The sequence below is a fragment of the Balaenoptera musculus genome, chromosome 10 (assembly GCF_009873245.2).
Source record: "Balaenoptera musculus isolate JJ_BM4_2016_0621 chromosome 10, mBalMus1.pri.v3, whole genome shotgun sequence".
NCBI classification, from domain to species: domain Eukaryota; kingdom Metazoa; phylum Chordata; class Mammalia; order Artiodactyla; family Balaenopteridae; genus Balaenoptera; species Balaenoptera musculus.
Window position 1 is genome coordinate 26,723,542 of NC_045794.1, and position 27,424 is coordinate 26,750,965.

Genomic DNA, 27,424 nt, shown 5'->3' on the forward strand with positions numbered 1-27,424 from the left:
CGCCCCCCCCCCCACCCCACCAGGTGAAGGATGTTGACTACATGCTGACCACCAGCACACAGACCCCAGCCAGACTGGCTGGAACCAGGAGACTGATGATTAAGATTCCCAGAACATCACCCTGTTATTTCACCACCAACCAATCAGAAAAATGTCCACGAGTTGATCGCACACCCTGTGACCCTCATCCCTAACGTTGTCTTCAAAACCCCTGACTGAAAGCCATCAGGGAGTTCCAGTCTTTTGAGCATCAGCTGTCCTTTCTCCTTGCTTGCACCCTGCACCACAACCCGGTGTCAGTAGATTGGCTTTGCTGCACGTGGAGCAAGACCTGATTTCGGTTCGGTAACAGTAAGATTCACTATACAGATTTAAGTCAGTGCCTTCTCCACTGAATATGATTCTGATTTAGTCACCCTTCCCTTCTTAGTACAGAGAGGGAGACACTTTACAAATGGAGATTTCCTTTATAAATGTAAACTTTCCTTACAAAAGGGTAACTTCTACTGCTTTCAGAGCTCCTCCAGTGTCTGCTGTTTCTCAAGAAAAATTAGCTTAAAATAATCTTTATGCCAAAGAGGCATATTTTGGGGTGGCTTATTCTGCCACTCACCAAAACACAGACTCTCAGGACTGAAAAAGACTCTAAAGGTCGTTTATACCAATCGCACTACTGATGCTTGATGTTGCTCTCCTACTTCCTTCCCTTTTCTATTAACAGTGAAACCACTTGACACCAAAGGCTTAGGAAATTGCTCTACTGGGGAAAGAAGTAGAAACTGTGGATTAGGTGATTTAGGTTTTTACTTCCAGTTCTACTATTAACTATTTCTAAGATTTGGGGCAAGCCACCTAAATTCATTGTATCTCTGTTCCCTTATCTTTAAAACAAGGGAGTTGTGTAGATGACTTCTAAGGAACCTTTTACCATCTTTCTAAAAATCTCTGACTAATGTAGTTGGAGACCACTTTTTGAAAGAGATTCATAACGGGAGGTTTTGGAGCCCCAAGAAAAAGAAGAAACTATGGGAAATATAAATTAACAAACTAAGTTTTTCAAATGATCAAGGAAAATGTAATTTAGACATTTTTATAGAATACACAGTGAAAAAAGTGAGGCTGGACACATTTTTACAAACAATGATCAAGGTTCTAATGCTTCACTACAGTGTATGGCATAAAGAAGTTTCGTAATTCTGGATTAGTAATGGATGAATAAATAGTGATAAGGAAAGAGAATAATATAGGATTTAGAAAATAAAATATATGAAATTTAAGAAGTAGTTGTCCTTGAAGCAAGGAATCAGCTTTAATTACAGGGAAACTCTGAAGCAAACCACTTGGCTCTTTGTGGTATATCTTGACATATTTATTATCCAGGAATCGAAGTAAAGAACTTGCTTATAAAGTAATCAAGCTGAAACAAATCCTCTGATATCACTAAAATTTGAGTCGATTCAATCAAAGTGGCAGATGTCCTGTTGGGTTTTCCTGCCTTTCAATGTAAACATAAAGACTCTAGTGCTAATTGCTTTATTGCCCTTCTGAAACCTAAACTTAGATGCCTGTGATTACTGTGAAACACATCTAGATAATGATAGAAACTGAAATGCATGTCCACTGTAGGAGATTAACAAAACTGTGTGAGTTGAAATTACTGAAAATCATTGCAGACATAATTGAAATTAAAATACTTTAATACATTTAAAAATTCTTTTCTGCTTCCATAATGTCTATGATTTACAGTATTTTAAATAGCAGCTTAGTTTTTTTGTCTCTTCTGCAGAAATAAAATCAGAGTGCTTCTAACAGTTTCAAGACTTAATTTATAATGTGGAGCTTTGCTTACAGTCTGATTGTAATGTTAAGAAATTTTATAAAAACTTAGAAATACAGTGGAGAAGATAAACCTATTAATTCAGGGAATCTGATGGGTAACTACAGTTGACACTGCCAATTTGGGGGTCAGGTTGCTTTGAAGATAACATAACACTAGAATTGCACAAACATATGATATACGTACATTCTTTTTATAGAATATGTATCGTTATTATCTTATCTAGTCAGATGTGAGCAATCACATGAATACGTAAGAGGAAACATAAGGTGTCATGAAAGAAGAAAGAACATTTATTTATCAGGCAAAAAAAAAAAAGCATTTGTCTTCTCTGGAAAAAAGAGAAATTAACAAATAAATATAAGGTGAATATATTAGCCCACTTTATTTTCATTCAATGATGGCAGCAAAAATATACAATGGTACGTGCTGACGGGAAAGCGGGAAGAGTAGAGATGATCTGCGTAGTTGAAAAACTTCAGCTTTTTTTCTCTTTAAGAACCTTTATTGGTAAAAGCCATTGTATGCGAACTCTTATATTATTATCAGATCACCCAATTTTATGACTGGCAATTATATGTAAGGAAAAGTTGAGGTCCATAGAAGTTAAGTTATTCAATGTTTTGGAGAGATGGTAGGAGACTAGGGATTGGTGCTCATTTCACTTTGTCTTGAGATTTTTGTTTAATCTTAGCACTGTTATTAAAAACTATGTCACAATGGACAAATAACATTTCAGTTTCTCACTTTCCTCTTCTGTGAAAGGAGGGATCAAAATAATAATATATGAATTATTCTGTGTTAAAAAATATGTGGGAAATGCTTGGGTGGGGGAACAACACGTGCCACCCCAAAATGTCTCTCTGGCATGAGGATTATTTCAAGCTGATAACAATCAAGGCCCGAAAGACTCAAGAAGAAATTTTGACCTTCCCCCTTACTGCCTAAAAGAAGTATAGATCAAGTTATCGCCAGAGGTTGTCTGCAAAGAATATGGGCTAGGTGTGGTGGTGGGAACTCAGCAGGGCCTAGAGATGAGAGTACCTTTATGGCACAATTGCTCTGCATGGCCCAACAAATATTTGTTTACCAAACATTTGCTTTTTCATCTTTCATGTGAATTGCCTTCCTCCCCTTTGAAGTCCCAAACCTCTACCCCCAACATCCTCTTTAGCTGCTGAAAATGTTATTTAAGGTGAGGGTTTCAGCCATTTTGGTGAGTTACTCAGTTCTCCTGGGTCTCTTCCACGTATACATGTTATTAAACTTTGTTTGATTTTTGCCTCTTAATCTGCCTCCTATCAATTTAATTCTTAGACCAGCCGGAAGAACCTAAAAGGGTAGAGGAAAACGTCTAACTCCCTGGCACTTAGATAAAAAAAGTTAAGTTTCTTAGCAATAGTATTTCTCAGAGCCTTTGAGAAATTAATATTCATTATAGTGGTATGTTGCATTTCCCAAACATTTGGACATATAAACATATTTTGTTTTATGCTTTATCCCTTGATGTCTTCTAGAACACCATACCATGTTAGAACACCATACCATATAACTGTAGTTAGTGAGATCAAGGGATTGTGGGGCAGAGCTAGGAAAAAGATACGACCACAAGGTGGCAGTAGCACACAACGAGCTTTAATTGGGCAGCACTTTGATAGGTTTGCATGGAAGGGGAGTCCCTCACAACAGAAGAACTTCCACTTACACAGAAAGGGAGTAAGGTAAGGGAATTCCCAGAAGACTGAGCTGAGGAGGGGGGTTATGTAGCTGTTGCTCAGCAGCAAGATAGTTGGTAAATTCAGTATTCTGAGCCATTATGTGGGTAGGGAAAGATTTAGTGGGATTAAGCTTTCTTAGTATCTATAATCATACCAGGTAGGCATTTCTCTTGAATTCACCAACTGATAATACATCTTTGGTTTCCAGTGATCTCAGTAATTATATAATTTATCTCAAAAGGCTTCTGCTTTAAAAATCAAACTAATCACTGCAACATATTTTCCAGACTTCAAAATTCATATCTGTTAGTCATTTCTATATTGATACAGGCACCTTTAAGCATTTTATTATTGGCCTTGTTGTACTCAAATTTTAAGTTTTTGGTGTACCTTCTAAAGATTTCATTACCTGTAGGGTCTTTGATGATTGCTTTAAGCAGTTTGCCTAAGGATAAGTTTTTCTGGTTGACTGTGTGTATAGTTTGTCTTCACTTCTATTAAAAGTAGAGGGAAAATGCCAAATTAACTCTTTCCAAATTGTAACCAGAAAGATAATCAAGATACAAATTAGCAAAGGCTGAGTTCATAAAATGTTATGTAGCCAAGTTATCCTGAGACAAGCATAACAGAACATTAAAACATTAACTATTTTAGCTAAGGTTCCAGGACTAGAGGTACCAGCTACTCTCTCATTCCAAAATGAGACACCAGACCACTTGTACATGACTTGCAAATGATTGGCTGAAAACTCATTTTGGAATCCATGGTGCCTCATCCATTCAAAGATATAAAAGTGTTAAAGTGGGAAGTGATGGAAAACTGGAAATTGAAGAAAGGATTTCTTTGAAGACAGTTATGATTCGAGTTGTAGAAAGAGGGTTGCAGGTGCTTACTCTTGCCTTCAAGCCTAGTGAGAGGGGGCTCTAAGGAGATCAGTTGGAGAATCTGATTCGTCCCTTGGAGCTTGGGAGACACATTACACTAATATCAGACCTAAGAAAACTAAAAAGCAAAAGGCTATGGTAAGAGTCCATGTGGCTAAAGAGAGAACTGACGTTGGGAAATACCTGCACTCTTACTGTCTAAAGTATTGTGTTTCCTGTGGACAGATGTGGGCTGGCATGGGTTGCCTTGTAGTTTGCTCATGAAAGCAACTTGGATGGTCTAGGAAGCCTCAACAGAAAGAGACTGAAGGTGTACTGCCAGCTGCCTGGGCGCAGAGGAAGAAAATGCTAGCTACTAGCCAGAAGAGACACATTTGCTTGAATCAAGAGAACTGTAGATATAGGAGATATATGCAGTGATGAGGCGAGTGGTGGAAAGTGGACCCTGAAGAAGATCCAAAGTGCCCCACTTCTGAGAGAGTACGGATCGGGATCAGCTCACCCGCAGAGCCCTCAGTGCTGCCACTAGATCACAGTGGCGGTAGTCAAGTTAGACTTTTCTTTCCCTTCCCTTCCCTTCTGCTCACTGCAGCCCCACCCTGTACTGACACTGGTGGGGTCAGAAACCATGGTGGGCCAGCTGGGAAAGGGGGAAGAGAAGCGCGAGGTGGTAAAACAGAGAAACTAACAGCGTCCCCTAACCCGCAGCAGCCTTTCCACCCACAGCAAACTTGAGCTGACTGGAGGAGCAAAAAGCTTTAATTTGAACTTGTTTGGAGTATTACATGGGTCTAAGACGTTTTAATTACTGAAATGAGAGGGTTTCAGTGATATGAAATGACCAGACTTTTAACTGTCTGAGAATGATAAGAAAAGTCAGTGGCACATGTCGGAGATTTTCATTTGGCTTTGGGAAAAATTAGGCCCTTTAGAGCAAAATTGTAATTAAAATAGTGTGAGGAAAATGGAGTCACTTTATGAGTACCACTTTCTTGTTCAGTGTATTGATTAAATGTACATATAGCTCAGTGAGTAGATTTACATACTTTTAGTTGGTATTCTGAAATTATCAAAAATTGCTGTTATTACACTTCATATATTGTGGTCTCCTCCACCTTACAATAATAGCCTACTTGTTAGAATATAATTTTCTGCCTTGTTTGATGGCCAGAGAGCCTCTGCCTGCCTTCTCATAACCCCCAGAATAGTGTTCACATGTACCAATTCCCTGTACTCAGTCACATGAATTTTTCTGGTTCTAAGTTATTTTCTTAAAATTATGATCACTAATTTTTAATAGGTAAAATCATTCACATGATACAAAATTCAAAAGGACAAACGGGTATATGGTGAAAGCTTTTTCCTAGTCTTGTTCCTCCACAACCTTCCCTAGAGGTACCCACTGGTAACAGTTTCTAACGTCACTTTTGATTTTAGCGTTCTGAGAAATGTCTGCCTAAAATAAGATTTAGTCTTCATTATAGATGTCACTGATAACCAAATATAACCCATTACAGGCTTAGTTTAGATTGGCAGTCCAAACACAAGAAAAACCAGAAGATGTCAAAAGGACTTCTAGGATAGTAACTATTAGACTGTAATTAGGAAAATGAGCTGGAAGGGCTGGGCATAAGTACTGACTCACACGTAAGATCCTGGTTATACTGTGGTATGGGACCCACTGTAGGGGTGATGTGAAAGGGGTATCATGGCTCTTATACAAGCCAAAAGGGCTGTGACTACTTTAGTGAAGTACCACATTAGCCAAATGATTCTGAATCTCAATGGCTACAGCTTGATGAGATTACAGTTAACAGGTCATTTAGCATATTTGAAAGATGTAATATTATAAACTTGACTTCATAAAGCATAATGTTTAATATCATGACCACTACCACTGCCACCATCATCATCCTCAAGGCGGTTAACATTTAGTGAGCATTTGCCATCACCACCATCACCATCATCATCATGACTTAACATTTACTGAGCCCTCACTATGTGCTAGGCACCATATGAAGTGTTGTCAGATAATCATCATGACCAAGTTTATGAGGTAGATACTGTCATTATACGCACTTAATGTGAGGAAACTGAATAATGGAAAGGGTTAAGTAATTTACTCAAGGTCACATCGTTATTAAAAGGTGAAACCAAGATTTGAACCCAAGCAGCCTCATACTAACCTGTTACCAGGGGGCATCCATGGAAGAGTAATATACATATCTGAGGACAGCAAGTAAGGACAGCTTCTACAGCCTCATCAGTCAGATTCACACAATATCCCATATGAATCTCCTATTTAAAAATAAAGAAAGTATAATCAAAAGAAAAAATAGGACAATAATAACAGTGTGAAAAAGCTTGGGAAATACTGTACTCTGATAACAAAAAACCCAAATATCTACTTGCAAGAAAAACTCTATAGAAAGGACCAGTGAAAGTCTGTAGTAATTTGGAAGGTATAGCAGCTTTAAGATTAAATGCCCAACCACTTTATAAGGCAATTTGGCAGTATCTATTAAAACTGACAGTAAGTATCCCCCAGAACCCAGCAATTCCAACTGCAGATGTCCACTATATAGAGAGAAACTCTTGTACATGTGAGTAAGGAAACAACTTATAAATATGCCAATTGCAATATTATCTGTAATAGTAAAGAAGTGGAGACTGGGTAAATAAATGGTGGCCCATTAATATATTGTAATAAGATAAAACAGTTACAATGAAAAATATCTATTTGTATTAACAGACATAAATCTTAAACATAATGTTAGTTCAGACACTTTAGAAAACAGTATGGCAGCATCTTATAAAGCTAAACATGTACTCAACTATATGACCCAGCAATTTCATTCTAGGTATTTACCCCCCCAAAATGAAACCATATGTCTACACAAAGACTTGTATGCAAATGTACATAGCAGTATTTATAATAGTCCAAAATTGGAACAACCTGAATGTCCATCAAATGGTGAATGTATGAACAAACTGTGTCATATTCCAGACTATGGAATACTACTCAGCAAAAAAAAAAGGAATGAAATATTAACACGTGCAACAACATGGGTGAATCTCAAAAACATTATGCCAAGTGAAAGAAGTAAAAGAAAAAAGTAAAAAACCAAAAGACAATTTACTGCATGATTCCATTCATATAAAAGTATAGAAAAGGCAAAACTATACTGACAAAATCAGTGGTTGCTTGGGAGAGGGCCACAGCAGGGCACTGACTGCAAAGGGATGGGAGAAAACCTCTTAGGGTGATGGAAATATTCTATACTTAACTGTGGTTGTGGTTACAAGGCTGTATAACAATTACCAAAATTCATCACACTGTACACTTAAAATAGGTGAGTTTTATTGTATGTAAATTAAACCTCAATAAAGCTTGAAAAAATTTTAAAACATAATTTTGAATAAAAAAGCAAATTGTAAAACAACACACACACTATGAAACTATTATGTACTATTTAAAAACATATAAAACAATACAATATCTTATTTATGGATATATATACACACACACACACATATGCATAGAGAGAGAGATGAAGTATCCAAATATGCAAGGAAAGATACACAGAAGAGTGGTTACCTCTGAAGGAAGAAAGGGGGAATAAATGAGGGGAGGGAGCTTTAGATATAACATATAATAATTTTTTAAAAAAGAACTGGAACAAATGCAGAAAATGTTAAAATTCAAGTGGTTGGTCCACAGGTCTCTGTTACATTACTTTCTATACTTTTTCATATATTTGAAACATCTATCTTTTGTTTAATGTTCTAATTCAGAACCCTTTTGCATTGCTGGTGAGAATGTAAAAGGGTACAGTTGCTATGGAAACAGTATGGCAGTTTCTCAAACAATTATATATAGAATTAGCATATGATCTAGCTATTTCACTTCTAGGGATATACCCAAAAGAATTGAAAGCAGGGACCCAAACAGATATCTGTACACCTATGTTCATAGCAGCAGTATTCACAATGGCCAAAAGGTAGAAACGAATCAATGGATGAATGGGTTAAAAAAAAATGTGATTATAATGGGCAAATTCATAAAGACAGAAGATAGAACAGAGGTTGCCAGAGGCTGAGGGAGAAGATAATGGGGAGTTATTGTTTAAAGGGTAAAGAGTTTCAATTTGGGATGATGAAAAAGTTCTGGAGATAGTTAATGGTGATGGCTGCACAATGATGTGAATGTACTTAATTCCACTGAATTGTACACTAAAAATGGTTAAAATAGCAATTTTTATGTATATTTGCCCACATTAAAAAAATTTAACAATTCTGGAAATAAGATTCATGTGGTAATTGATATGTATACTTATGGTAATATCAACTTTTCAGGAGAAAAGAAATACTATGTTGGTGTACATATTATAATTAATCATATCTTAGAAATAAAGGAAACTTGAATATATTGAAAACTCATAAAAATTGAGGCAGAAAGCATTGTATCTTATACATTGGCAAAGGCATCCTGTGATATGAATTGGCAAAGGCTACAGACAATGAAATACAACTGAGAACAACATATGGAAGGAACAGTGTTCAAGTCAGGTTTCATTTAAAATATATTAAGGCATTAAAAAAAAGAAAATATTCAACTCTGGCAAATTGGGGTCCTAGAAAAAACTGTGAATTCACATCACAACCTTTATGGGAAACAATTTAGCAATATGAATTTGGGACCATTAAAAAAAGGATTCATACCTATTGATCCACTTGTTTCATTTTGGAGAGTTCATTATAGCAATGGAAGAAAAAAGTGATATGTCCCAACATATGAATATTTCCAGTAGCTAAAAGCTGTAAATAATCTGAATTACCAACATTAGAAAAATGATTAAAGGAAAGTGATACATAACATGGACAGATTTTGTTCTCTGATATGCCAGTACCTAGAACATAGCAGATACTCAATAAATATTTGTTTAATAAATGAATAATTTTATACAGCAAATTAAACTTTTAATCATGAAGACTACAGAAAACTATAAAATGACTGTAATATGAAGTTAAGAATATGATAACATTTATTAGCTGCTACCATATGTCTGGAACTGCAGTCAAACCTGGGGATAAAATGATGACAAAGTGATGAACAAAATGGTCCATGCTCACTGAGAACTCAGATCAACAGAGATTTCAGAGGCAATCCTGACATTCAACAAATGCTGTAGCATACGTTTGTACTAAATGTCAATCTTTAGGAGAGGTCCTTAGACTTTTAATCAAATTTATTTTCAAATTATAAACTATTTAGCAACATTGGTAATTTAATTTTCCAGAATTGAACAAATTAAAAGCAACAGATTAAAACAGGGTATCTAATAAATAGCAGGCATACATGTTACCCAAAAGAGAAGAATCAGTTAAAAAGATGAAGACTTTTGTATTTCAGTTTCAGTCAGAAATTGTGGTCAGAAAGATGCTATGAGCCAAAGGTTAAAATATATTCCTTTAAGGAAGGAATTAAGTTCTAACAAATTTCAGAAAGATTTCCATTAAAATGTTTTGGCACTTACAGAAATAAGCTTTGGAAAACTGAAAAAGTGAAAAATTCAATGACACTACAATGACCAACACATTGGTTACTGGATTTTTTCCTAAGTCTGCTTAGGTTGGTGCTCCTAATTTTATAAAGCTGAAGTAAGTATGTAGGTATATTTCCTACCACTGCATAACAACTAATTTCCTGGTGGTTTTATTAGGAAGTGATAAACTAGGTTAACTGTTTGAGAACTTTGTTAAAAATGATGGTGACTAACACACCATTGTAAAGCAACTATACTCCAATAAAGATGTTAAAAAAAAAATGATGGTGATTATAGGATAATGTAAAAACTGAATAACCTAATGAATATAAGGCAGTAGCATGGAGGCTAGAATGTAGTAAGTGCTCAACAAATGTTAGTATTTAAAACAGTAAAAATTAGGGCAGTTGTTGTCCCTATAGTTAGAATGCAATTTGGAATTTGGAACTTCATATTTTAAAGAAAGGAATTGCTTAATTAAAAGATTTGTAAAAATATATATGCTATTTTATATACACACATACACATACATACATACATACAAGCAGGATGCAAATATATAAATATCACCAAAAAAACTCTTTGAGCATTAAATCAAGCAGAAATATTTTGGCAAAAACATGGCACCACCATTCTATTATAATAGTAATTACTAACTTTTATAATTCATTTATAGCCAGCTTACTTCCAAAAAGGAGTTGATGTGACTTATTGTTGAAAAGCACAGCTATATTAAATATGAGTAAAAACAAAATAAAACACTGTAAACTGAAAAAGGAAAAAAACAACATCTTGGGACAAAAGGCTTCTTAATATTTAGGAATAGGTTAGAGGTGTCACATCAGTCATTGAATACAAAGGCCGAACACTAATTTAAGATCTTTTTAAACAGCTGCACAATGTGGCTTCTGGAGAGGAAAAACCTTTTCTCTATCCTCTTATGTTTGTCTTTGGAAGCCTTCGAATTAAACTGACAATAAGATTAGCAAGAGAAAAGACGAAGTTTATTCACAAGTTCACAAAGAAAGTGGCTCAAAGAAATGGCTAGAATTTAGAGTTTATATACCATCTTAATAGGGGAAGGGGAGGGGGAGAAAGGATACTCATAGAAGAACAGGTGACTTTTTAGGGAAGACACAGTGACCTTTAGGAGACTAGATGGGACTTAACGATAATCTTGTGACAATGTTTATTTAATGCAATTTCTCATCTGACTTCCCCATGTATGGGAAGTCTACCTTAAACGGGGTTTGAGGCAGTTGAATTGTTTTGGAAGGGTCTGCTTTTAGGCAGATGGGGGAAGGTGGGGTTTAAGACAAAGTCTTTTTTTTTTTTTTTAACCCTTGTTTCTCAGACATCTTCAGATCAAAATAATTTTTATGCCACAGTGGTATATTCTGGATCCCTTCATGGATTGAGAAAAAGATGATGGCAAGAGAATAAATATGATGTAAAGAAAAATACACTGGCAAGAGAATAAGTAGTCCTGGTAAAAATATCAGTCAGACATGAAAATTCTAAAGAATGTCATTTTACATTGATAAATTTTCAGTATTTTCATCCATAATAAGACTATCTTTAAATGTATTAGAAGCTAAAATTTCTGGAGAATAAGAACTTTTATTGGAAGTAAAATGGGTTTTATTATAAAGCAAACTTTATCTCCTAACTTTAACCAGTTTTTCTTCACTCTGGGAATAAAGAGGTGGAGGCAAAAAAAAAAAAAAAAAGTCCATGGAAATACCTAATTGAGAATAAGGCACTGGTTGTCTTCTAGGTTTAAAAAAGAATTTCTGAGGATAATATGAATTCAGGTAATCATCATCTTTACAGATATTTTAAAATTACCTCTAATTTCTTGGCACAAGGTCCACTAACAAGTGCAACCACACCGCTGTCAGATACCTGAGCAAAGGAAAAAAGGAACATAGCACGTAAATGGAGATGATGGAAGCAAACTTTTATAAAAATTATTAATTATTTAGATATCGTTTTATTTCCTCCTGTTTGGCAAACGTGTCTTAGCCACACATAACTTCCACCCTTACTGAAAATAATTGAGGGGGGTTGTGCCAAATTATACTGCAATTATTTAACTACCAAAGCATGAAGCCAACAATTTTAGTGGACTTCCCTGGTGGCGCGGTGGTTAAGAATCCACCTGCCAATGCAGGGGACATGGGTTCGAGCCCTGGTCCGGGAAGATCCCACATGTTGTGGAGCAACTGAGCCCGTGTGCCACAACTACTGAGCCTGTGCTCTAGAGGCCGCGAGACACAACTACTGAAGCCCGCACACCACAACTAGTGAAGCCCGCGCACCTTAGAGCCCGTGCTCCACAACAAGAGAAGCCACCGCAATGAGAAGCCCGCGCACCGCAATGAAGAGTAGCCCCCACTCTCCGCAACTAGAGAAAGCCCGCGCGCAGACTCCACACAGCCAAAAATAGATAAATACATAAATACATAAATAAACAAATAAATAAAAAAAATTTTAGCAACAACAAAAAGAATTATGTTCTGATGAGTTATGGAAATACTCTGGGCAAATACATACAGTCTCTACATTTCAAGTCTGTATTTCATTTACCTGAGTAGCTGAAAAATCAACACACTGCAAAAATGGGCAGTTTTCTCCTAATGCCTGCAAGGACACATCAGTAATACCTAAGCAGCCACCTAAATCAATGATCTTTAGCAGCCGGCAATTGAGTGCAAGAGCAAGGACTCCTTCATCAGTGAGATTGCAGCATCTTTTCAAAGAAGCTTCGTGCAGGTAAAAACAAGATGAAGCCACAGCTTTTATTCCTGAGGGAAAACATAATTCTGTATCAATGAGCTATATATGTTTATACATAAGAAATGTGACTGATTTTCATTTCAGCAATCACCACTACTGATACATCCAAGTGCATGTTAGCCTTTTTCAAAGTAGTGCATGTGGGGATATACTTTATTTCCAGTGATGTTGTTGTCATTATTTAAAACTCTTTTGGAATGTTTCAAGAATTCTCTACATAATCTGTAGTATATTCTTCAGAATATCTGCAATTAATGACAAGACTTTTTTGTTTATGATTAGACTTGCTTTTAGGAAATAGCCAAAAGTCATTCAGAACCAAAATAGGTAATTAAATAGTAGATGATTCTCCTTTTTGTTAAAAGTTTTAAATAAAGTTAATTTTCTCATGGACTCTGAAATCAAAAGTTAAATGGCCCAAGTGTCTTAAGTAATAGTTTTCATGCTTATCCTTACGAATCATACCTGTATCTCTTTGTTCTCTCTTCCCTCTGATTCTGCCCTTTGCTACCACCATGCTCCTTCTTTGTTAGCCTGGACCAATCTTACATTTTATCAAGGGTCAAGAAAAGAGAAGCCCTTAAATCCAATTCAACTGATGTAAAAGCACTTTGGTGACAGGTACGTGATAATGTGCCACATAAATAGAAACGTACTTCAGGAATCCTGGGCCCTTCAGTCATGAACAAACATTATTGCACTGTTAAAAGACAATTTCATGGGCAAAATACACAAAAGGGAAGATGGTAAATTCGTGTGTAGGTCATTTTTATTGTTTTCCATATCTTAAGAAAGAAGTCTTATTTTATTCATTAGTGTCCAGCATGAAAGTTCTTTTTAGTGAATCAATATTTGTGTGAACATTTTAAAACTTATGCTTCTTTGCAGTATTATGAATATCCTAACTTTCTAACCAAGCTGATTGTAAAATAGAGCTAACTACCCACAAGATTTTTCAGAAACCTATGTAGCCAAATAACTCCTTCTTTCCTATACTGAAGAAAAAGATAAAAATCCTGTATTGAAAAAAAATCCATTAATTTATGTAACAGTCACACTGAAAAACGCAGTTTGTCTGGCTATAAAAAACTGTAACTGGACAAGGCCGGTACCAAGTTCTGTTGCTTGCTGCTCAAAAGGCCAATACTCCAGAGACAAGTGTTGGTGGAAAAGGAAAAGTTTGCTTTATTCAGGAGGCCAGCAACCTGGGAAGCTGGTGGACTACTGTCCTAAGACCATCTCCAAGTTGGCGGTTTAGAGACAAAGGTTTTATAGGCAGTGTGAGGGAGGGAGCTGCAGGGTACATGAGCAGTTTGTACACAATTTTCAGATTGGTTGGCATCAAGGTGAAGTTTCAAGCAACACCAATCTTCTGGTTTCAACCAGTCTGGGGTCTACGTGCTGATGGTCAGCAGTTTTCATCTCGTGGGGGTATGCTTCCTGTAAAAACAACTTAGGAGTGTGTGTTAGACCTTTATATCTTTCAGGGAACTGGGAGCTTTGTGGTTTTGCTATGTGACTGGCTTATACTGTAAATTGTTGCCATCTTCCGGGCCCATGTCCTTGAAGTTAGTATCTGGAATTAAGCAAGCAGGATTAGTTCTTTCCTAGTCAATCAGTCATTGTCTAAAATAGTTTTATGGCAGCAGAAGTGGAAAATATATGATTAGTTTTGTGCTGTTCAAAATGGGGCAGCTTATGCTCTGGCTACAAAACTATGCATTGAACAGGCTGATAGGAGAGAGCCTAGTAAATTTAATCTGATGATGATTTAACTTTCTGTTGTAATATTACAAGAAAGCCTTAACAAAGTATGAACTGGTCATTTCTTGTTTCACTATACTAGGCAAAATATTTAAAATATAGAGGTATCTATCCATGTTTATTTTAAATATGTTTAAACTTCAAGGTAGTGACTTAGTGTATTTCCCAACTTTCAGCACTGATTATAAGCAAGAATTCTAATTCGGATTCTTTAGCTTAGCTTGAATATTTTATTGATAAATATAGTTCCTATTTCTTTGACATCTTTATACTCTCTTTTAACATATTTTCCCCTTCTCTGCTCCAAAATTATGCCAGATGGTGAACAGTACTCAACCAATAAACAAACCTTTTGAAGTTATGGAAATTCTGTTTTCTTTTGAGGAATTTAAAATTAATTTCTTCAATTTTCTGCAGTTACATAGGTGCAGGAGAGCAGTATCTGAAATATCACAGCTTCGTAGATCTAGAGTTTGGACTTCAGGATGTAAAATCTATAATAAATACATGATTTTGAGAAATTAATATTTCCTATAAATATAAATGTTTATTCCATATTCAGTGTTTTGATGGTCATAACAGACAAACAGCAGGTGGAAAATACAGTAAAGAATACAGAAACATATCTGTGTGAAGACAGATACATAAAGCAGGAAAAAACCAACCTACTTCCAACTGGAGGTGCAGCTTCTAGTGTCCCCAAAGTCTTACTGGGACACAGAGCACTGTTGAGACAGCTGGTACAGAGTAAGGACCCACTAGAGCTGCAAGCAGAACCAAGGTGGTAGGGGGAGCTTATCCTCTTCCAGTGGTTCCTATTATTAGAGATTCTAGCTATGTGTCTCTTTGCTCAGCAAGTATGAGTCTTTAAGCACTTATATACCAAATGCTTATCTAGAATATTTACCTCCTTCATTTTTATTTTTGGGAGCTTGTACAAACAAACCCAGTATTACTGAATGTTTACTTGAGGGCAACAAATAGCAGATCAATTTCAAAGCATTCTGAGCTCTTTCTCTGGGGGTATTTTCCTTCTCTTTTGCTTTATTTTTATGAAAATAGAAATGGCTTATACTTTTCTGAACATGAAAGTAATGTACTGTTATTGTAAAACATTCAGACAGCACAGCAAAATTATAGAAATGATACAAATAACTATTTCTATTTATTGAGCACTTACCAGGAAGGGTACTAAGTGTGTTATATAAAATATGTCATTTAATATTCTCTCTCTCTCTCTCTCTTACATACACATATACATACACACACACATACACACACACACTACCCTAAGAGACTGGTCATTGCTATTTTATAAAAGAGGAAATTGAGGCACCCAGAGCTTAAGTAGCAACACAAAGTACACAGCTAAAAAAGGAGCAGAGCTAGGACTGGAAGCCAGGTCTTCCTAATTCCGAAGGCCATGCGTTTAACTAGTTACAGCTAAAATTACCCATAATATCAACACCCAGTGACAAACATAATATTAGTTTTGATGTTTTTTGAGTTTTTAAAAAAACATTTGAAGAAAAATGGGATCAGATCACATATATTTATAAATGGGCACTTTTTATAAAAATAATTAATTGTGGTTGCATACTATTTTATTTTATGCATGCGCCGTAACTTATTAAATGCATCCTACACTGGCAAACACTTAAGTTGAACATTCAGACTGATTTTAAGAGGCAATATAGTACAGTGTATAAGAGCATGCACTCTGGAGGCAGGCTGCCTGAGTTCCAGCCCTGTGATTGTGGTCAAGCTCTGCTTTCTTTTTGTGCCTCACCATCCTCATTAAGATGAGGATAATATTTGTGAGAAATAAAGGTGCCTTGCTTACAATATATGCTATATATAACTGTTAGCTATTTTATTATTACGAAAATGTTATGGTGAGCATTCTTGCGTGCTTTTTAAATTATTATTTTCTTGAGATTAACACCAGTAAATGGTAATTATGTGAGGTGATGGAGATGTTAACTAACCTACCGTGGTAACCATTTCACAATATCTAAGTGTATCAAGTCATCACGTGTGTTGTACACCTTAAACTTACACCAGGTTATATGTCACTTATATCTCAATAAAGCTGGAAAAAAATAACAGAAGTGAAATTTTTGAGTCAATGGTAAGCAAATTTTTAGGACTTTTGATAGAATGCCAAACTGTCCTCCTAAAAGGTTTTTTTAAATGAATTTACACTGTCACAGCAGGGGATAAAAGTGATTGCTCCCCACACTATTGCCAGCACCAGGTATTACTATTTTTTAAGTCTCTGCTAAACTGAAAGACAAACTGTGACTTTGATTACTAACAAGGTTAAATATCCTTTTACGTATTATTGGTGATTTATATTTTTTCCTTGGAGTATTTCCTGATTCTTCTGTTTTATTATTTGTTTGTTTTGATTTTTCTTAGTGGTTTGCAGGCATGCTTTACATTGGCAAGATAAAAAAAAAAATAGAATTTCATACATATTGCAAATATTTTTCCTAGTTTGTTACTTTATTTTTTTCTTCTTGCCATAAAGAAGTTTATATTTTTATATATTTAAATCTATCAATCTTTTTCTTCTTGTTTTCTAACTTGGTGTCATGTTTAAAAAGGCCTTCTCCGCCCAGAGACTATAAAAAGATTTAGTAAATTTTTCAAAAAAAGCCATCCCCAGATGTGTGCAACTTTAAAAAAAATGTTAGATCTGGTCTTTTAAATAATTTCATAAGCAGGACTTTCATAAGGATGGGGATTAGACGGAAACACCAAGGGAAATAATGCTTTTGATTTTTCTATCTCATTTACCCCCTTAGCCCTTTTTTATTCAGGTAAAATTAGGTTTAAATGAATGTTCAGGATTGTCATAAAACAAAAATTTAAGTCACTGAAATACAGGTTAAAGGGATGTGGGGAAGTGAAGAAAACCACGTTTTCTGTAGCGTCATAATGTTTCATCTGTGAGCCACACATACATTATATACATCCACAGAACCATCAACAATAAGAACTGGATTCTACCTCCAAAGAGCAAAGCAGACTACAACACTAAAATGTCTGTGTTCAAATGCAAGCTATCAGGAAGAAAATAAAGCATTAAAGGCACATCAGGTTAATGTAGAGGAAACACTATGGCACACTGAAGCATAATTCCAATGTGAAGTCACCACTGTAGACATATGGGGAGTGCTACCATCAGAGCTTGCTTCCTTTTGATCCCAGGCTTTGGGCAGAATATGTAGTAAAGTCAGCAATAAGTAGTTCCAGTCTCTGTAGGCAGTGAGTGATGATAGCTGCAAACCCATTTTATAGTTAAGACAACTGTGGTTCAATGTCAGAAGGAGTAGCACGGCTGGAATTTTAATTCAGGTTGGAGGCCTTTACTATACTTATTCCCTTACAGAATAGTTAATTTTAGCTTAGTTAGCGAAGGGGAATAAGTATAAATTAGCTGGAGTGAGGTACCCAAGAAGAATGAGAAGAATTTAGAAGAGTGATTTTTAACTGACTGCTAACCATGAATGGACAAAATCAATAGGCTACGATCATTTTTTTTTTTTAATAAATTTATTTTTATTTATTTATTTTTGGCTGCACTGGGTCTTCGTTGCTGTGTGCGGGCTTTCTCTAGTTGTAGAGAGCGGCGGTTGCTCAGCAGTTGTGGAGCAGAGGCTTAGCTGCTCCGCAGCATGTGGGATCTTCCCAGGCCAGGGCTCGAACCCGTGTCCCCCGCATTGGCAGGCAGATTCTTAACCACTGCGCCACCAGGGAAGTCCCTACGATCATTTTTTAAATGGAATAAGACGTACTAGAATAAAATAGAAAATATCCAAGTGTACTGTACAGAGTACTGTTACACATAGGTGTGGCTTGTGTGCTAGCATCACAATGTAACATACATATTTCTTACTGTGGGTCTTTTTTTTTTGTCGTTTGTTTATTCACCCTGAGTTTTAATTTTTTTCCAGCTTTATTAAGGTGTACTCAATCAAAAAGCTTAAACTTCTTGAAAATATGGAGTTCATGGATGCTGGCACCATGAAGACAAGAGAAACACCTGAAAGAATAGTGGGAGAAGATTTTTTAGAAACTATTACACATGGACATTCTGGTTATCTGGAGAAAAAAAGAACCCCAACACTTTATTATATTTTAAAATTATTATTAATCCTACTATAAACCACTGTTCCAAAAATCTGAAACCACAGCTAAACAGTAAAATATAATAGCCCGCTTTACAGGCTATACATGCTCTTTGTATATGCTCTTACCTCACTTATATTTGAATCTGTTATCTGCCCCTGTACGCTCATTATTTTGATCAGTCTATCTTTTATGTTGGGTGGCAAAGGCTTGATGTCTGTGATGTATCTAGAAATATTCTTCATGAAGCACCAAAGGCATCTGAAATACAAATACAATATAGTAAATTACACTGTACAGGTACTGATTCCTAATATTTGTTGTTTTTTTTTTAAATAGATCTTTATTGGAGTATAATTGCTTCACAATACTGTGTTAGTTTCTGTTGTACACCAAAGTGAATCAGCCATATGCATACATATATCCCCATATCCCCTCCCTCTTGAGCCTCCCTCCGATCCTCCCTATCCCACCCCTCTAGGTCATTGCAAAGCATGGAGCTGATTGCCCTGTGCTATGCTGCTGCTTCCCACTAGCTAACTGTTTTACATTTGGTAGTGTATATATGTCGATGCTACTCTCACTTCATCCCAGCTTCCCCCTCCCATCCTGTGTCCTCAAGTCCACTCTCTATGTCTACATCTTTATTCCTGCCCTGCAACTAGGTTCATCAGTACCATTTTTTTTTTTTTTTAGATTCCATATATATGCGTTAGCATGTTATCTGTTTTTCTCTTTCTGACTGACTTCACTCTGTATGACAGACTCTAGGTCCATCCACCTCACTACAAATAACTCAATTTCGTTTCTTTTCATGGCTGAGTAATATTCCATTGTGTATATGTGCCACATCTTCTTTATCCATTCATCTGTCAATGGACATTTAGGTTGGTTCCATGTCCTGGCTATTGTAAATAGTGCTGCAATGAATATTGTGGTACATGTCTCTTTTTGAATTATAATTTTCTCAGGGTATATGCCCAGTAGTAGGATTGCTGGGTCATATGGTAGTTCTATTTTTAGTTTTTTAAGGAACCTCCAAATGTTATTTGTTAGTACTTAGTCCTTTCATAAACAGGGTGTACATTTTATATGAATATTTACAACTTAAGCTTGGTAAGATGCAAAAGCCTAGTCTGTCCTCAGTTATGGGCAAGTTTCTTTTCCTCTATGACTTTTTCTCAGCATACCTCATTTACTAAAATGCATTCTGATGACAAGATATTTTTCTTAAGTCAGTCTCTCCAATTCCTAAGACACAGTTTCCACCAAGTTTTTAGTCACATATTTCTAAGTAAACATTAAACTAGGGCCTACGAATTGACAAATTTTATTTGTTAATCCAACAATCTTGCTTTCACTATTTTTCTTAAAAATTATGCAGATATTAGAATCACTCAAGAAAGAACTGTAACCACAAAGATTCCACAAATAGTACAAATCACAGAGATAATAAACTTAGTGCCAGTATTGCATATGCACAGAGTTATCAAAGCAGGCAACAACCGAGACCTACATGACCAACATACCTCATATGTGGCCTGAGATTCCAACTATCTGAGACACTCATATGTTAAACAAATAAATACAAACCTTATTTAATTTCTGCCTACAAATACTCCCTCATATATACACTTTTACATTCATGAATAAATATGATCATACACTTGAATTTTTTAGTGCAATCTTTATTTTTTCTTCTTTTGGTTGCCTCTGCCTTTCCCTCTCCTTTCCTTCCCCCTTCCACTATTTAGTTCCTCACCCTATTCTGTGTATGTTCCCTCTTATTTTTTCTCTGTGCTTGTACACACACACGTTTACTCACACGTGTATGTATGTACTCAAACATACATTGAAAGGGTTAGATTGGGGGTGGGGAGAGATCACTGTTTCCTAGAATGGCATCACTGTATACTCACTTTTCTACACCCTCTTTCATTCAATAATACCTTAGGAAATTCTTTAAAGCATCAAGTGTGGTTTTAACGCTCCTTTAATGCCGATATAATATTTCACAGTGTGGATGACTTTAGTCATCCCCTATTGATGAGAATTCCACTGTTTCTAGGATATGTTAACATATGGTGTCAGATTGTTTTCTTCATATTTCCATCAGCAGTGTTGGAGGGTTCCCTTTCCTCTACATCCTTAAGCAGTAGGTATTATTGTTCATTTTATTTATTTTTCCATTATGTCCATTTCCCAATCTCATCCTCCACCACTCCAGGAAACCATTCTAATGTCTAATATGTAACCTTTTGTTTTATGTGCCCTCTTAACATGATTGTTATATGGATGTATTTCTAATTTATGTATGTGGTATTTGTCATAGATTTGCTTAGTCTTTCACTCAGCACTGTTTTTTTTGTTTTGTTTTGGTTTTTTGTTACTTATTTATTTATTTTTGGCTGCATTGTGTCTTCGTTGCTATGCGTGGGCTTTCTCTAGCTGCGGCGAGTGGGGGCTACTCTTCGTTGTGGTGCGAGGGCTTCTTATTGTGGTGGCTTCTCTTGTTGCAAAGCACGGGCTCTAGGTGCATGGGCTTCAGTAGTTGTGACTCACAGGCTTAGCTGCTCCGTGGCATGTGGGATCTTCCCAGACCAGAGCTCGAACCCATGTCCCCTGCATTGGCAGGTGGATTCTTAACCACTGCCCCACCAGGGAAATCCCTTAGCACTGTTTTTAAGATCGACTTACTCTTAAATGTTGGAAGATCTCATGGGTGAAAAGTGGTATCTCATTACTTTAATTCGTATTTCTTTAATTACTAGTAAATTTAATATCTTTTCATAAACATGCTGGCTATCTAGATATTCTTTTCTCAGGATTGTCTATTCATATCCTTTGTCTATTTTGCTGTTTTTTACTTAAATTTGTAAGAGGTATTTTTGTGGCCAAATACATGACTGATTTTGTATATGCTCTATAAATATTCAGAGAATGTATATTCTCTGAGAGATGTAATGTTCTCTTTCTGTGTATTATATATGTGTGTCTAAATATCTCTCTCCGCGTATGTATACACAAATATATTATGTGTATATGATTATTTATTGATGAGTATCATTTAATTCTTCTATGTTCTTATTTTTTCTACTAAATCCATAGAATTCTTAGTGTGCAATACTTGTATTTTGAAATCAACTTTTCTTTTTATTTCTACAAGTTTTTGCTAGTTTATGTACATTACCGTTTTATAATGAAAATTTTCAAAAATACAGAAAAATAAAATAGAATGATATAAATCATGTACCCAAAACCAAGAATTTTAAAATTTATTTTATCATTTTGTGTCAGATATCTTTCATAAGATATAAAACACTTCAGATAAAATTAAAGCCTCCTTTGTCTGCCTATTCAGGTTTACTTTATCTCCCTTTGCAGAAACAACTACTACCATGAAGTTGTTGTTCTTTTTTTAAAAAATTTTTATTGGAGTATAACTGATTTAGAATGTTGTGTTAGTTTCAGGTGTACAGCAAAGTGTATCAGTTATACATATACATATATCCACTCTTTTTTAGATTCTTTTCCCACATAGGCCATTACAGAGTATTGAGTAGAGTTCCCTGTGCTATACAGTAGGTCCTTATTAGTTATCTGTTTTATATACAGTCGTGTGTATATGTCAATCCAAACCTCCCAATTTATCTCTCCCTACCCCCTGGTAACCATAAGTTTGTTTTCTATGACTGTAACTCTATTTTTGTCTTGTAGATAAGTTCATTTGTACCCTATTTTTAGATTCCACATATAAGTGATATATTTGTCTTTCTCTGTCTGACTTACTTCATTTAGTATGACAATCTCTAGGTTCATCCATGTTGCTGCAAATGGCATTATTTCGTTCTTTTTTATGGCTGAGTAATATTCCATTGTATATATGTACCACATCTTCTTTATCCATTCCTCTGTCGATGGACATTCAGGTTGTTGCCATGTCCTGGCTATTGTAAATAGTGCTGCAATGAACATTGGGGTGTATGTATCTTTTTGAATTATGGTTTTCTCTGGATATATGCCCAGGCGTGGGATTGCTGGGTTGTATGGTAGTTCTATTTTTAGTTTTATAAGGAACCTCCATACTGTTCTCCATAGAGGTTGTACCAATTTACATTGCCACCAACATTGTAAGAGGGTTCCCTTTTCTCCACACCATCTCCAGCATTTACTTTTTGTAGATTTTTTTTTTTAAATTTATTTTTGGCTGATCAGGTCTTAGTTGCAGTGCGCAAGATCTTCATTGAGGCATGTAGGATCTTTCGTTGCAGCGCCCAGGCTTCTCTCTAGTTGTGGCATGTGCGTTTTCTCTTCTCTAGTTGTGGTGCACTGGCTCCAGGGCATGTGGGCTCTGTAGTTTGCGGCACGCGGGCTCTCTAGTTGAGGCGCGCAAGCTTAGTTGCCCCGTGGCATGTGGGATCTTAGTTCCCTGACCAGTGATCGAACCCATGTCCCCTGCATTGTAAGGCAGATTCTTCACCACTGGACCACCAGGGAAGTCCCTGTTTGTAGATTTTTTTTGATGATGGCCATTCTGACTGGTATGAGGTGATACCTCATTGTAGTTTTGATTTGCATTTCTCTAATAATTAGTGATGCTGAGCATTGTTTCATGTGCTTTTTGGCCACCTGTTTGTCTTCTTTGGAGAAATGTCTATGTAGATCTTCTGCCAATTTTTTGATTGGGTTGGTTTTTTGATATTGAGCTGCATGAGTGTTTGTATATTTTGGAGATTAATCCCTTGTTGGTTGCTTTGTTTGCAAATATTTTCTCCCATTCTGAGGGTTGTCTTTTCATTTTGTTGATGGTTTCCTTTGCTGTGAAAAAGCTTCTAAGTTTAATTAGGTCCCAATCATTTATTTTTGTTTTTATTTTCATTAATCTAGGAGGTGGATCGAAAAAGATCTTGTTGTGATTTATGTCAACGAGTGTTCTGCCTATGTTTTCCTCTAAGAGTTTTATAGTATCCAGCCTTATGTTTAGGTCTTTAATCCATTTCAAAACATTATATTAATAATATTATTAATAATATAATTATTAATAATATAATTATATTAATACTAATAAGATTAAATCCATTATATAACATTTCAGACAAAATTAAAGCCTCTGTCCACCTATTCAGGTTGACTCTCTTTATCTCCCTTTGCAGAAACAACTACTACCATGAAGTTTTAAAAATAGTTTCTGTCCATGATTTTATTATACTTTTAATACTAAAGTATATATGCATAAAGAGCATATAGTATTCTTTCTGTACTTATAAAATATTGTGTATTAAGTTTCCTACCATGACTAAATTTGACAATTGTCCTTGTAATTGTGACAGTTTTCCTTTTTATAAGACTATGGTGTTGGTTGCAAATTCATGATCATTTTATCTTCTCGTGGAACATTCCTTTTACCCTTAAGTAATGTCTCTATCTATATTGATGTTTTTCACTTCAGTAAAACCATTCAGTCTGGTTTTACTATTGCTCCACCATCTTTCTTTGGCTTCTTTTGCTAACATCTTTGCAAGATTCATCTGCATTGTTGTAGATAGGTATAGTTTGTTCATGCCCATTTTCACTGCTGCATAATATTCCACTGTACAAACAATTTATTTATCTATTCGACTGTTGATGTACAGTGTGGTGGTTTATAAGTTTTTACTATTAGGAATATTAATATGAATATTTTGGGACATGTCTCTTGGTACACATGTGCCTATGTTTCAATCAAGTATATACCTGGGAGTGGAACTGCTGACTCATATGGTACGCATATGTTTAGCTTAATGCCCAACAGTTTTCCAAAGTGTTTGTACTGATTCAAAATCCTACCATCAGTCAATGAAAGTTCCTGGAATCCAGATCCTTGTCAACACTTGGCATTGTCAGTCTCTTTAATTTTTGCCAGTATAGTGAGGGTATAGTAACAATGCATTGTGGCTTTAAATTGCAATCCCAGATTTTTAATTTGAGCACATTTTCATTCCTTTATTGTATTGATACATTTGGATAGTCTCTTGGAGTTTCTGTTCAAGTATCATGTCCAGTTTTCTTTTGGGTTGACTGTTTTACTTAGTGGTATGTAGGAGTTCCTCTTATATTACAGACATGAGCCTTCTGTTGATTATATATGTTGCAATTATAGACTCCCATTCTGTGGTTTGCCTTTTCATTCTCTTAATCATGTTTTATGTTGTAGAGAAGTACATTTAATGAGGTCCACTATGTGTTTTCTTTATAGCAAGTATTTTTTGTGTTCTGTTTATGAACTCTTTCACTGTTCTACATTCATAAAAATAGTCTCCTATGCTTTCTTCTAGAAAAAATTCATTCATTGTTTTGCCTTTCACTTTTTGACTTAAAAACCCTCTTGTAATTGATTTTTGCAACTGTCAAGAACTGTGCAGAGTCTGAGAGTTTACCCTACTTACTAGTTTATGAGTTAACTTTATTACCATTTCATGAATGCTAGCAGAAGACATGAGATCCCTGGGTCAGAGAAAAAGGACTTTATTACTCATGATAAGAGCAGTAGCCAGAGCTTCATGTTTCTGTTGGTTCCCCATGCCCTCCAAGTCCTGCAGATATAATGTAGGTAGGTCCAGATAGATGTTTGCCCATGCAGTGGGTTGTATTACAGGAGAGGAACACTGAGCTTGGGGGAATTCACCATTTTTATATCAAACTGAAGCAAGCCTGCCCTTTTTGGAAGGAGAAAATACTTCATCCCTCAAGTCTGTTTGCTACAAGCACAACCTTGAGAAATGTCCTAGGTAATCAAGGCCCTGCATTCTTGGTATACCCGGCAAGAATGTGCAAGTCCACAGCACTGCCTCTCCCAACAATCTACCCCAACATGTTCTTGGCTGAATTCAAATATTCATGTAAGTATGCCACTCTGTCAGCCATTTTAATTAATTTGACCAACAGAGGCTAAAACCAAATCTGTTCAATTTGTCACTTAAAGCATTTAATTAAAGCTACTATCAATAGTACTCCAAGTAGCAGGATAAGGCCAACCTGCGGTAATGATGACCTCAAAAGTGCCTGCAGGCAGCCATAAAAAGAAACGAAATTGAGTTATTTGTAGTGAGGTGGATGGACTCTGTCTGCCATACAGAGTGAAGTAAGTCAGAAAGAGAAAAACAAATACCGTATGCTAACACATATATGGGGAATTCAAAAAAAAAAAAGGTTCTGAAGAACCTAGGGGCAAGACAGGAATAAAGACGCAGATGTAGAGAATGGACTTGAGGACACAGGGAGGGGAAAGGGTAAGCTGCGACGAAGTGAGAGAGTGGCATGGACATATATACACTACCAAATGTAAAATAGCTAGTGGGAAGCAGCCACATGGCACAGGGAGATCAGTTCGGTGCTTTTGACCACCTAGAGGGGTGGGATAGGGAGGTTGGGAGGGAGACGCAAGAGGGAGGGGATATGGGGATATGTGTATATGTATAGCTGATTCACTTTGTTATAAAGCAGAAACTAACACACCATTGTAAAGCAATTATACTCTAATAAAGAAGTTAAAAAAAAAAAAAAGTGCCTGCAGGGTCCCAGACTCAGCTAACTGTGAAAAAGTATGGAATGGAGGGGGGAAACTAGTAGGTCTTATTTTAAGACAGGATTTGGTCAAAATCCAGTCTATCATCCATTATGAAACATGCAAAGGAATTTAGGTGGTTATTTCAATGACTACATTTTTCTTTCTTAGGGCTTTTAAGTTTTAAAAAATCTGTCCATTATTTTATCTATCTCCTTCCCTTAAGGATAACTGTTCCTTTGTTTTTGAACATTTCCAATATCTTTGTTTTAAAATATTTTTCAAAATTCTATTGTCTAGTTCTTAAAGTGTCAATTCTCCTATTTTCTGTTGAGTTTCTTTCATGCTATTTTTTTCTTTAGATACTTTGCAAATTTTGACTGTTAACGCTTCTTTGCACAAGTAGTTTTGCATGAGAGTCCTGTGTTCTTTGCGTTGTGAACGCAAACCCCATAGCGAAGGTTTCAGTTTTCCTCTGCTTAAGGACCCTGTCTTTATCTTGTTGAACTGCAATAACAAAATACCATAGACTGGGTAGCTTAAAAACAAAAGAACTTTAATTTTTACAGTTCTGGATGCTGGAAGTCCAAGATCAAAGTGCCAGCATGGTTAGGTAAGGGCTCTCTTCCTGATTCACAGCTGGGACCTTCTCTATGTGTCCTCACATGGTGGAAGGAGCTAGGGATTTCTCTGGAGATTCTTTTGTAAAGGCACTAATCCCATTCATAAGGCTCCACCTTCATGATTTAAACACCTCCCAAAGGCCCCAGCTACTAACAGCATACCTTTAGGGGCAGGATTGCAACATATGAATTTTAGAGGTACAAAAACATTCAGATCATAGCAGACCTCGTAAGTATTCACAAATTCCAAAGCATAGTTAACTATTATCTATCCATCTTGAGGATATTAACAGTGAAAATTCAAACCATACACCTGTGCATAATAAATGCACAAGATACTAGTTTTTAAACAGGAATTCTATTTTTGGCTGGGACTTTATATCCTTGACATTGAGGTGGGCTGCTCTTGGAAGAGTGTGACCTCAGGCTAGGTGGCTCTGCAACAGAGGTAGATTCTGATGGAGCTGAGTAATGGAAGCTATCTGCTCACCCTCCTCCCACAGGAGGGCAGAAAGTCCTCCCCTGAAGGGTGAGCTGGGTGGCACATCTCCATGGGTTTCACTCCCGTTTTCC

The 27,424-nt window shown here is 36.1% G+C and overlaps 1 protein-coding gene across 3 annotated transcripts in view; it reads right to left on the reverse strand.

Moving 5' to 3' along the window:
• Positions 1-27,424, reverse strand: part of AMN1 (antagonist of mitotic exit network 1 homolog) — a 61,843-nt gene that overhangs the window by 5,896 nt on the left and 28,523 nt on the right. For 2 of the 3 annotated variants that reach the window (XM_036866571.1, XM_036866574.1), the window contains exons 2-6: positions 18,814-18,946; positions 14,898-15,042; positions 12,575-12,792; positions 11,834-11,890; positions 6,626-6,737 (exon numbers count right to left, since the gene is read on the reverse strand). In XM_036866571.1, coding sequence (XP_036722466.1) covers positions 6,626-6,737; positions 11,834-11,890; positions 12,575-12,792; positions 14,898-15,042; positions 18,814-18,946 — 665 coding nt within the window. Of the gene's footprint in view, positions 1-3,964; positions 4,050-6,625; positions 6,738-11,833; positions 11,891-12,574; positions 12,793-14,897; positions 15,043-18,813; positions 18,947-27,424 lie in introns of all 3 variants that reach the window. The other variant, XM_036866573.1, reaches the window with a different exon arrangement.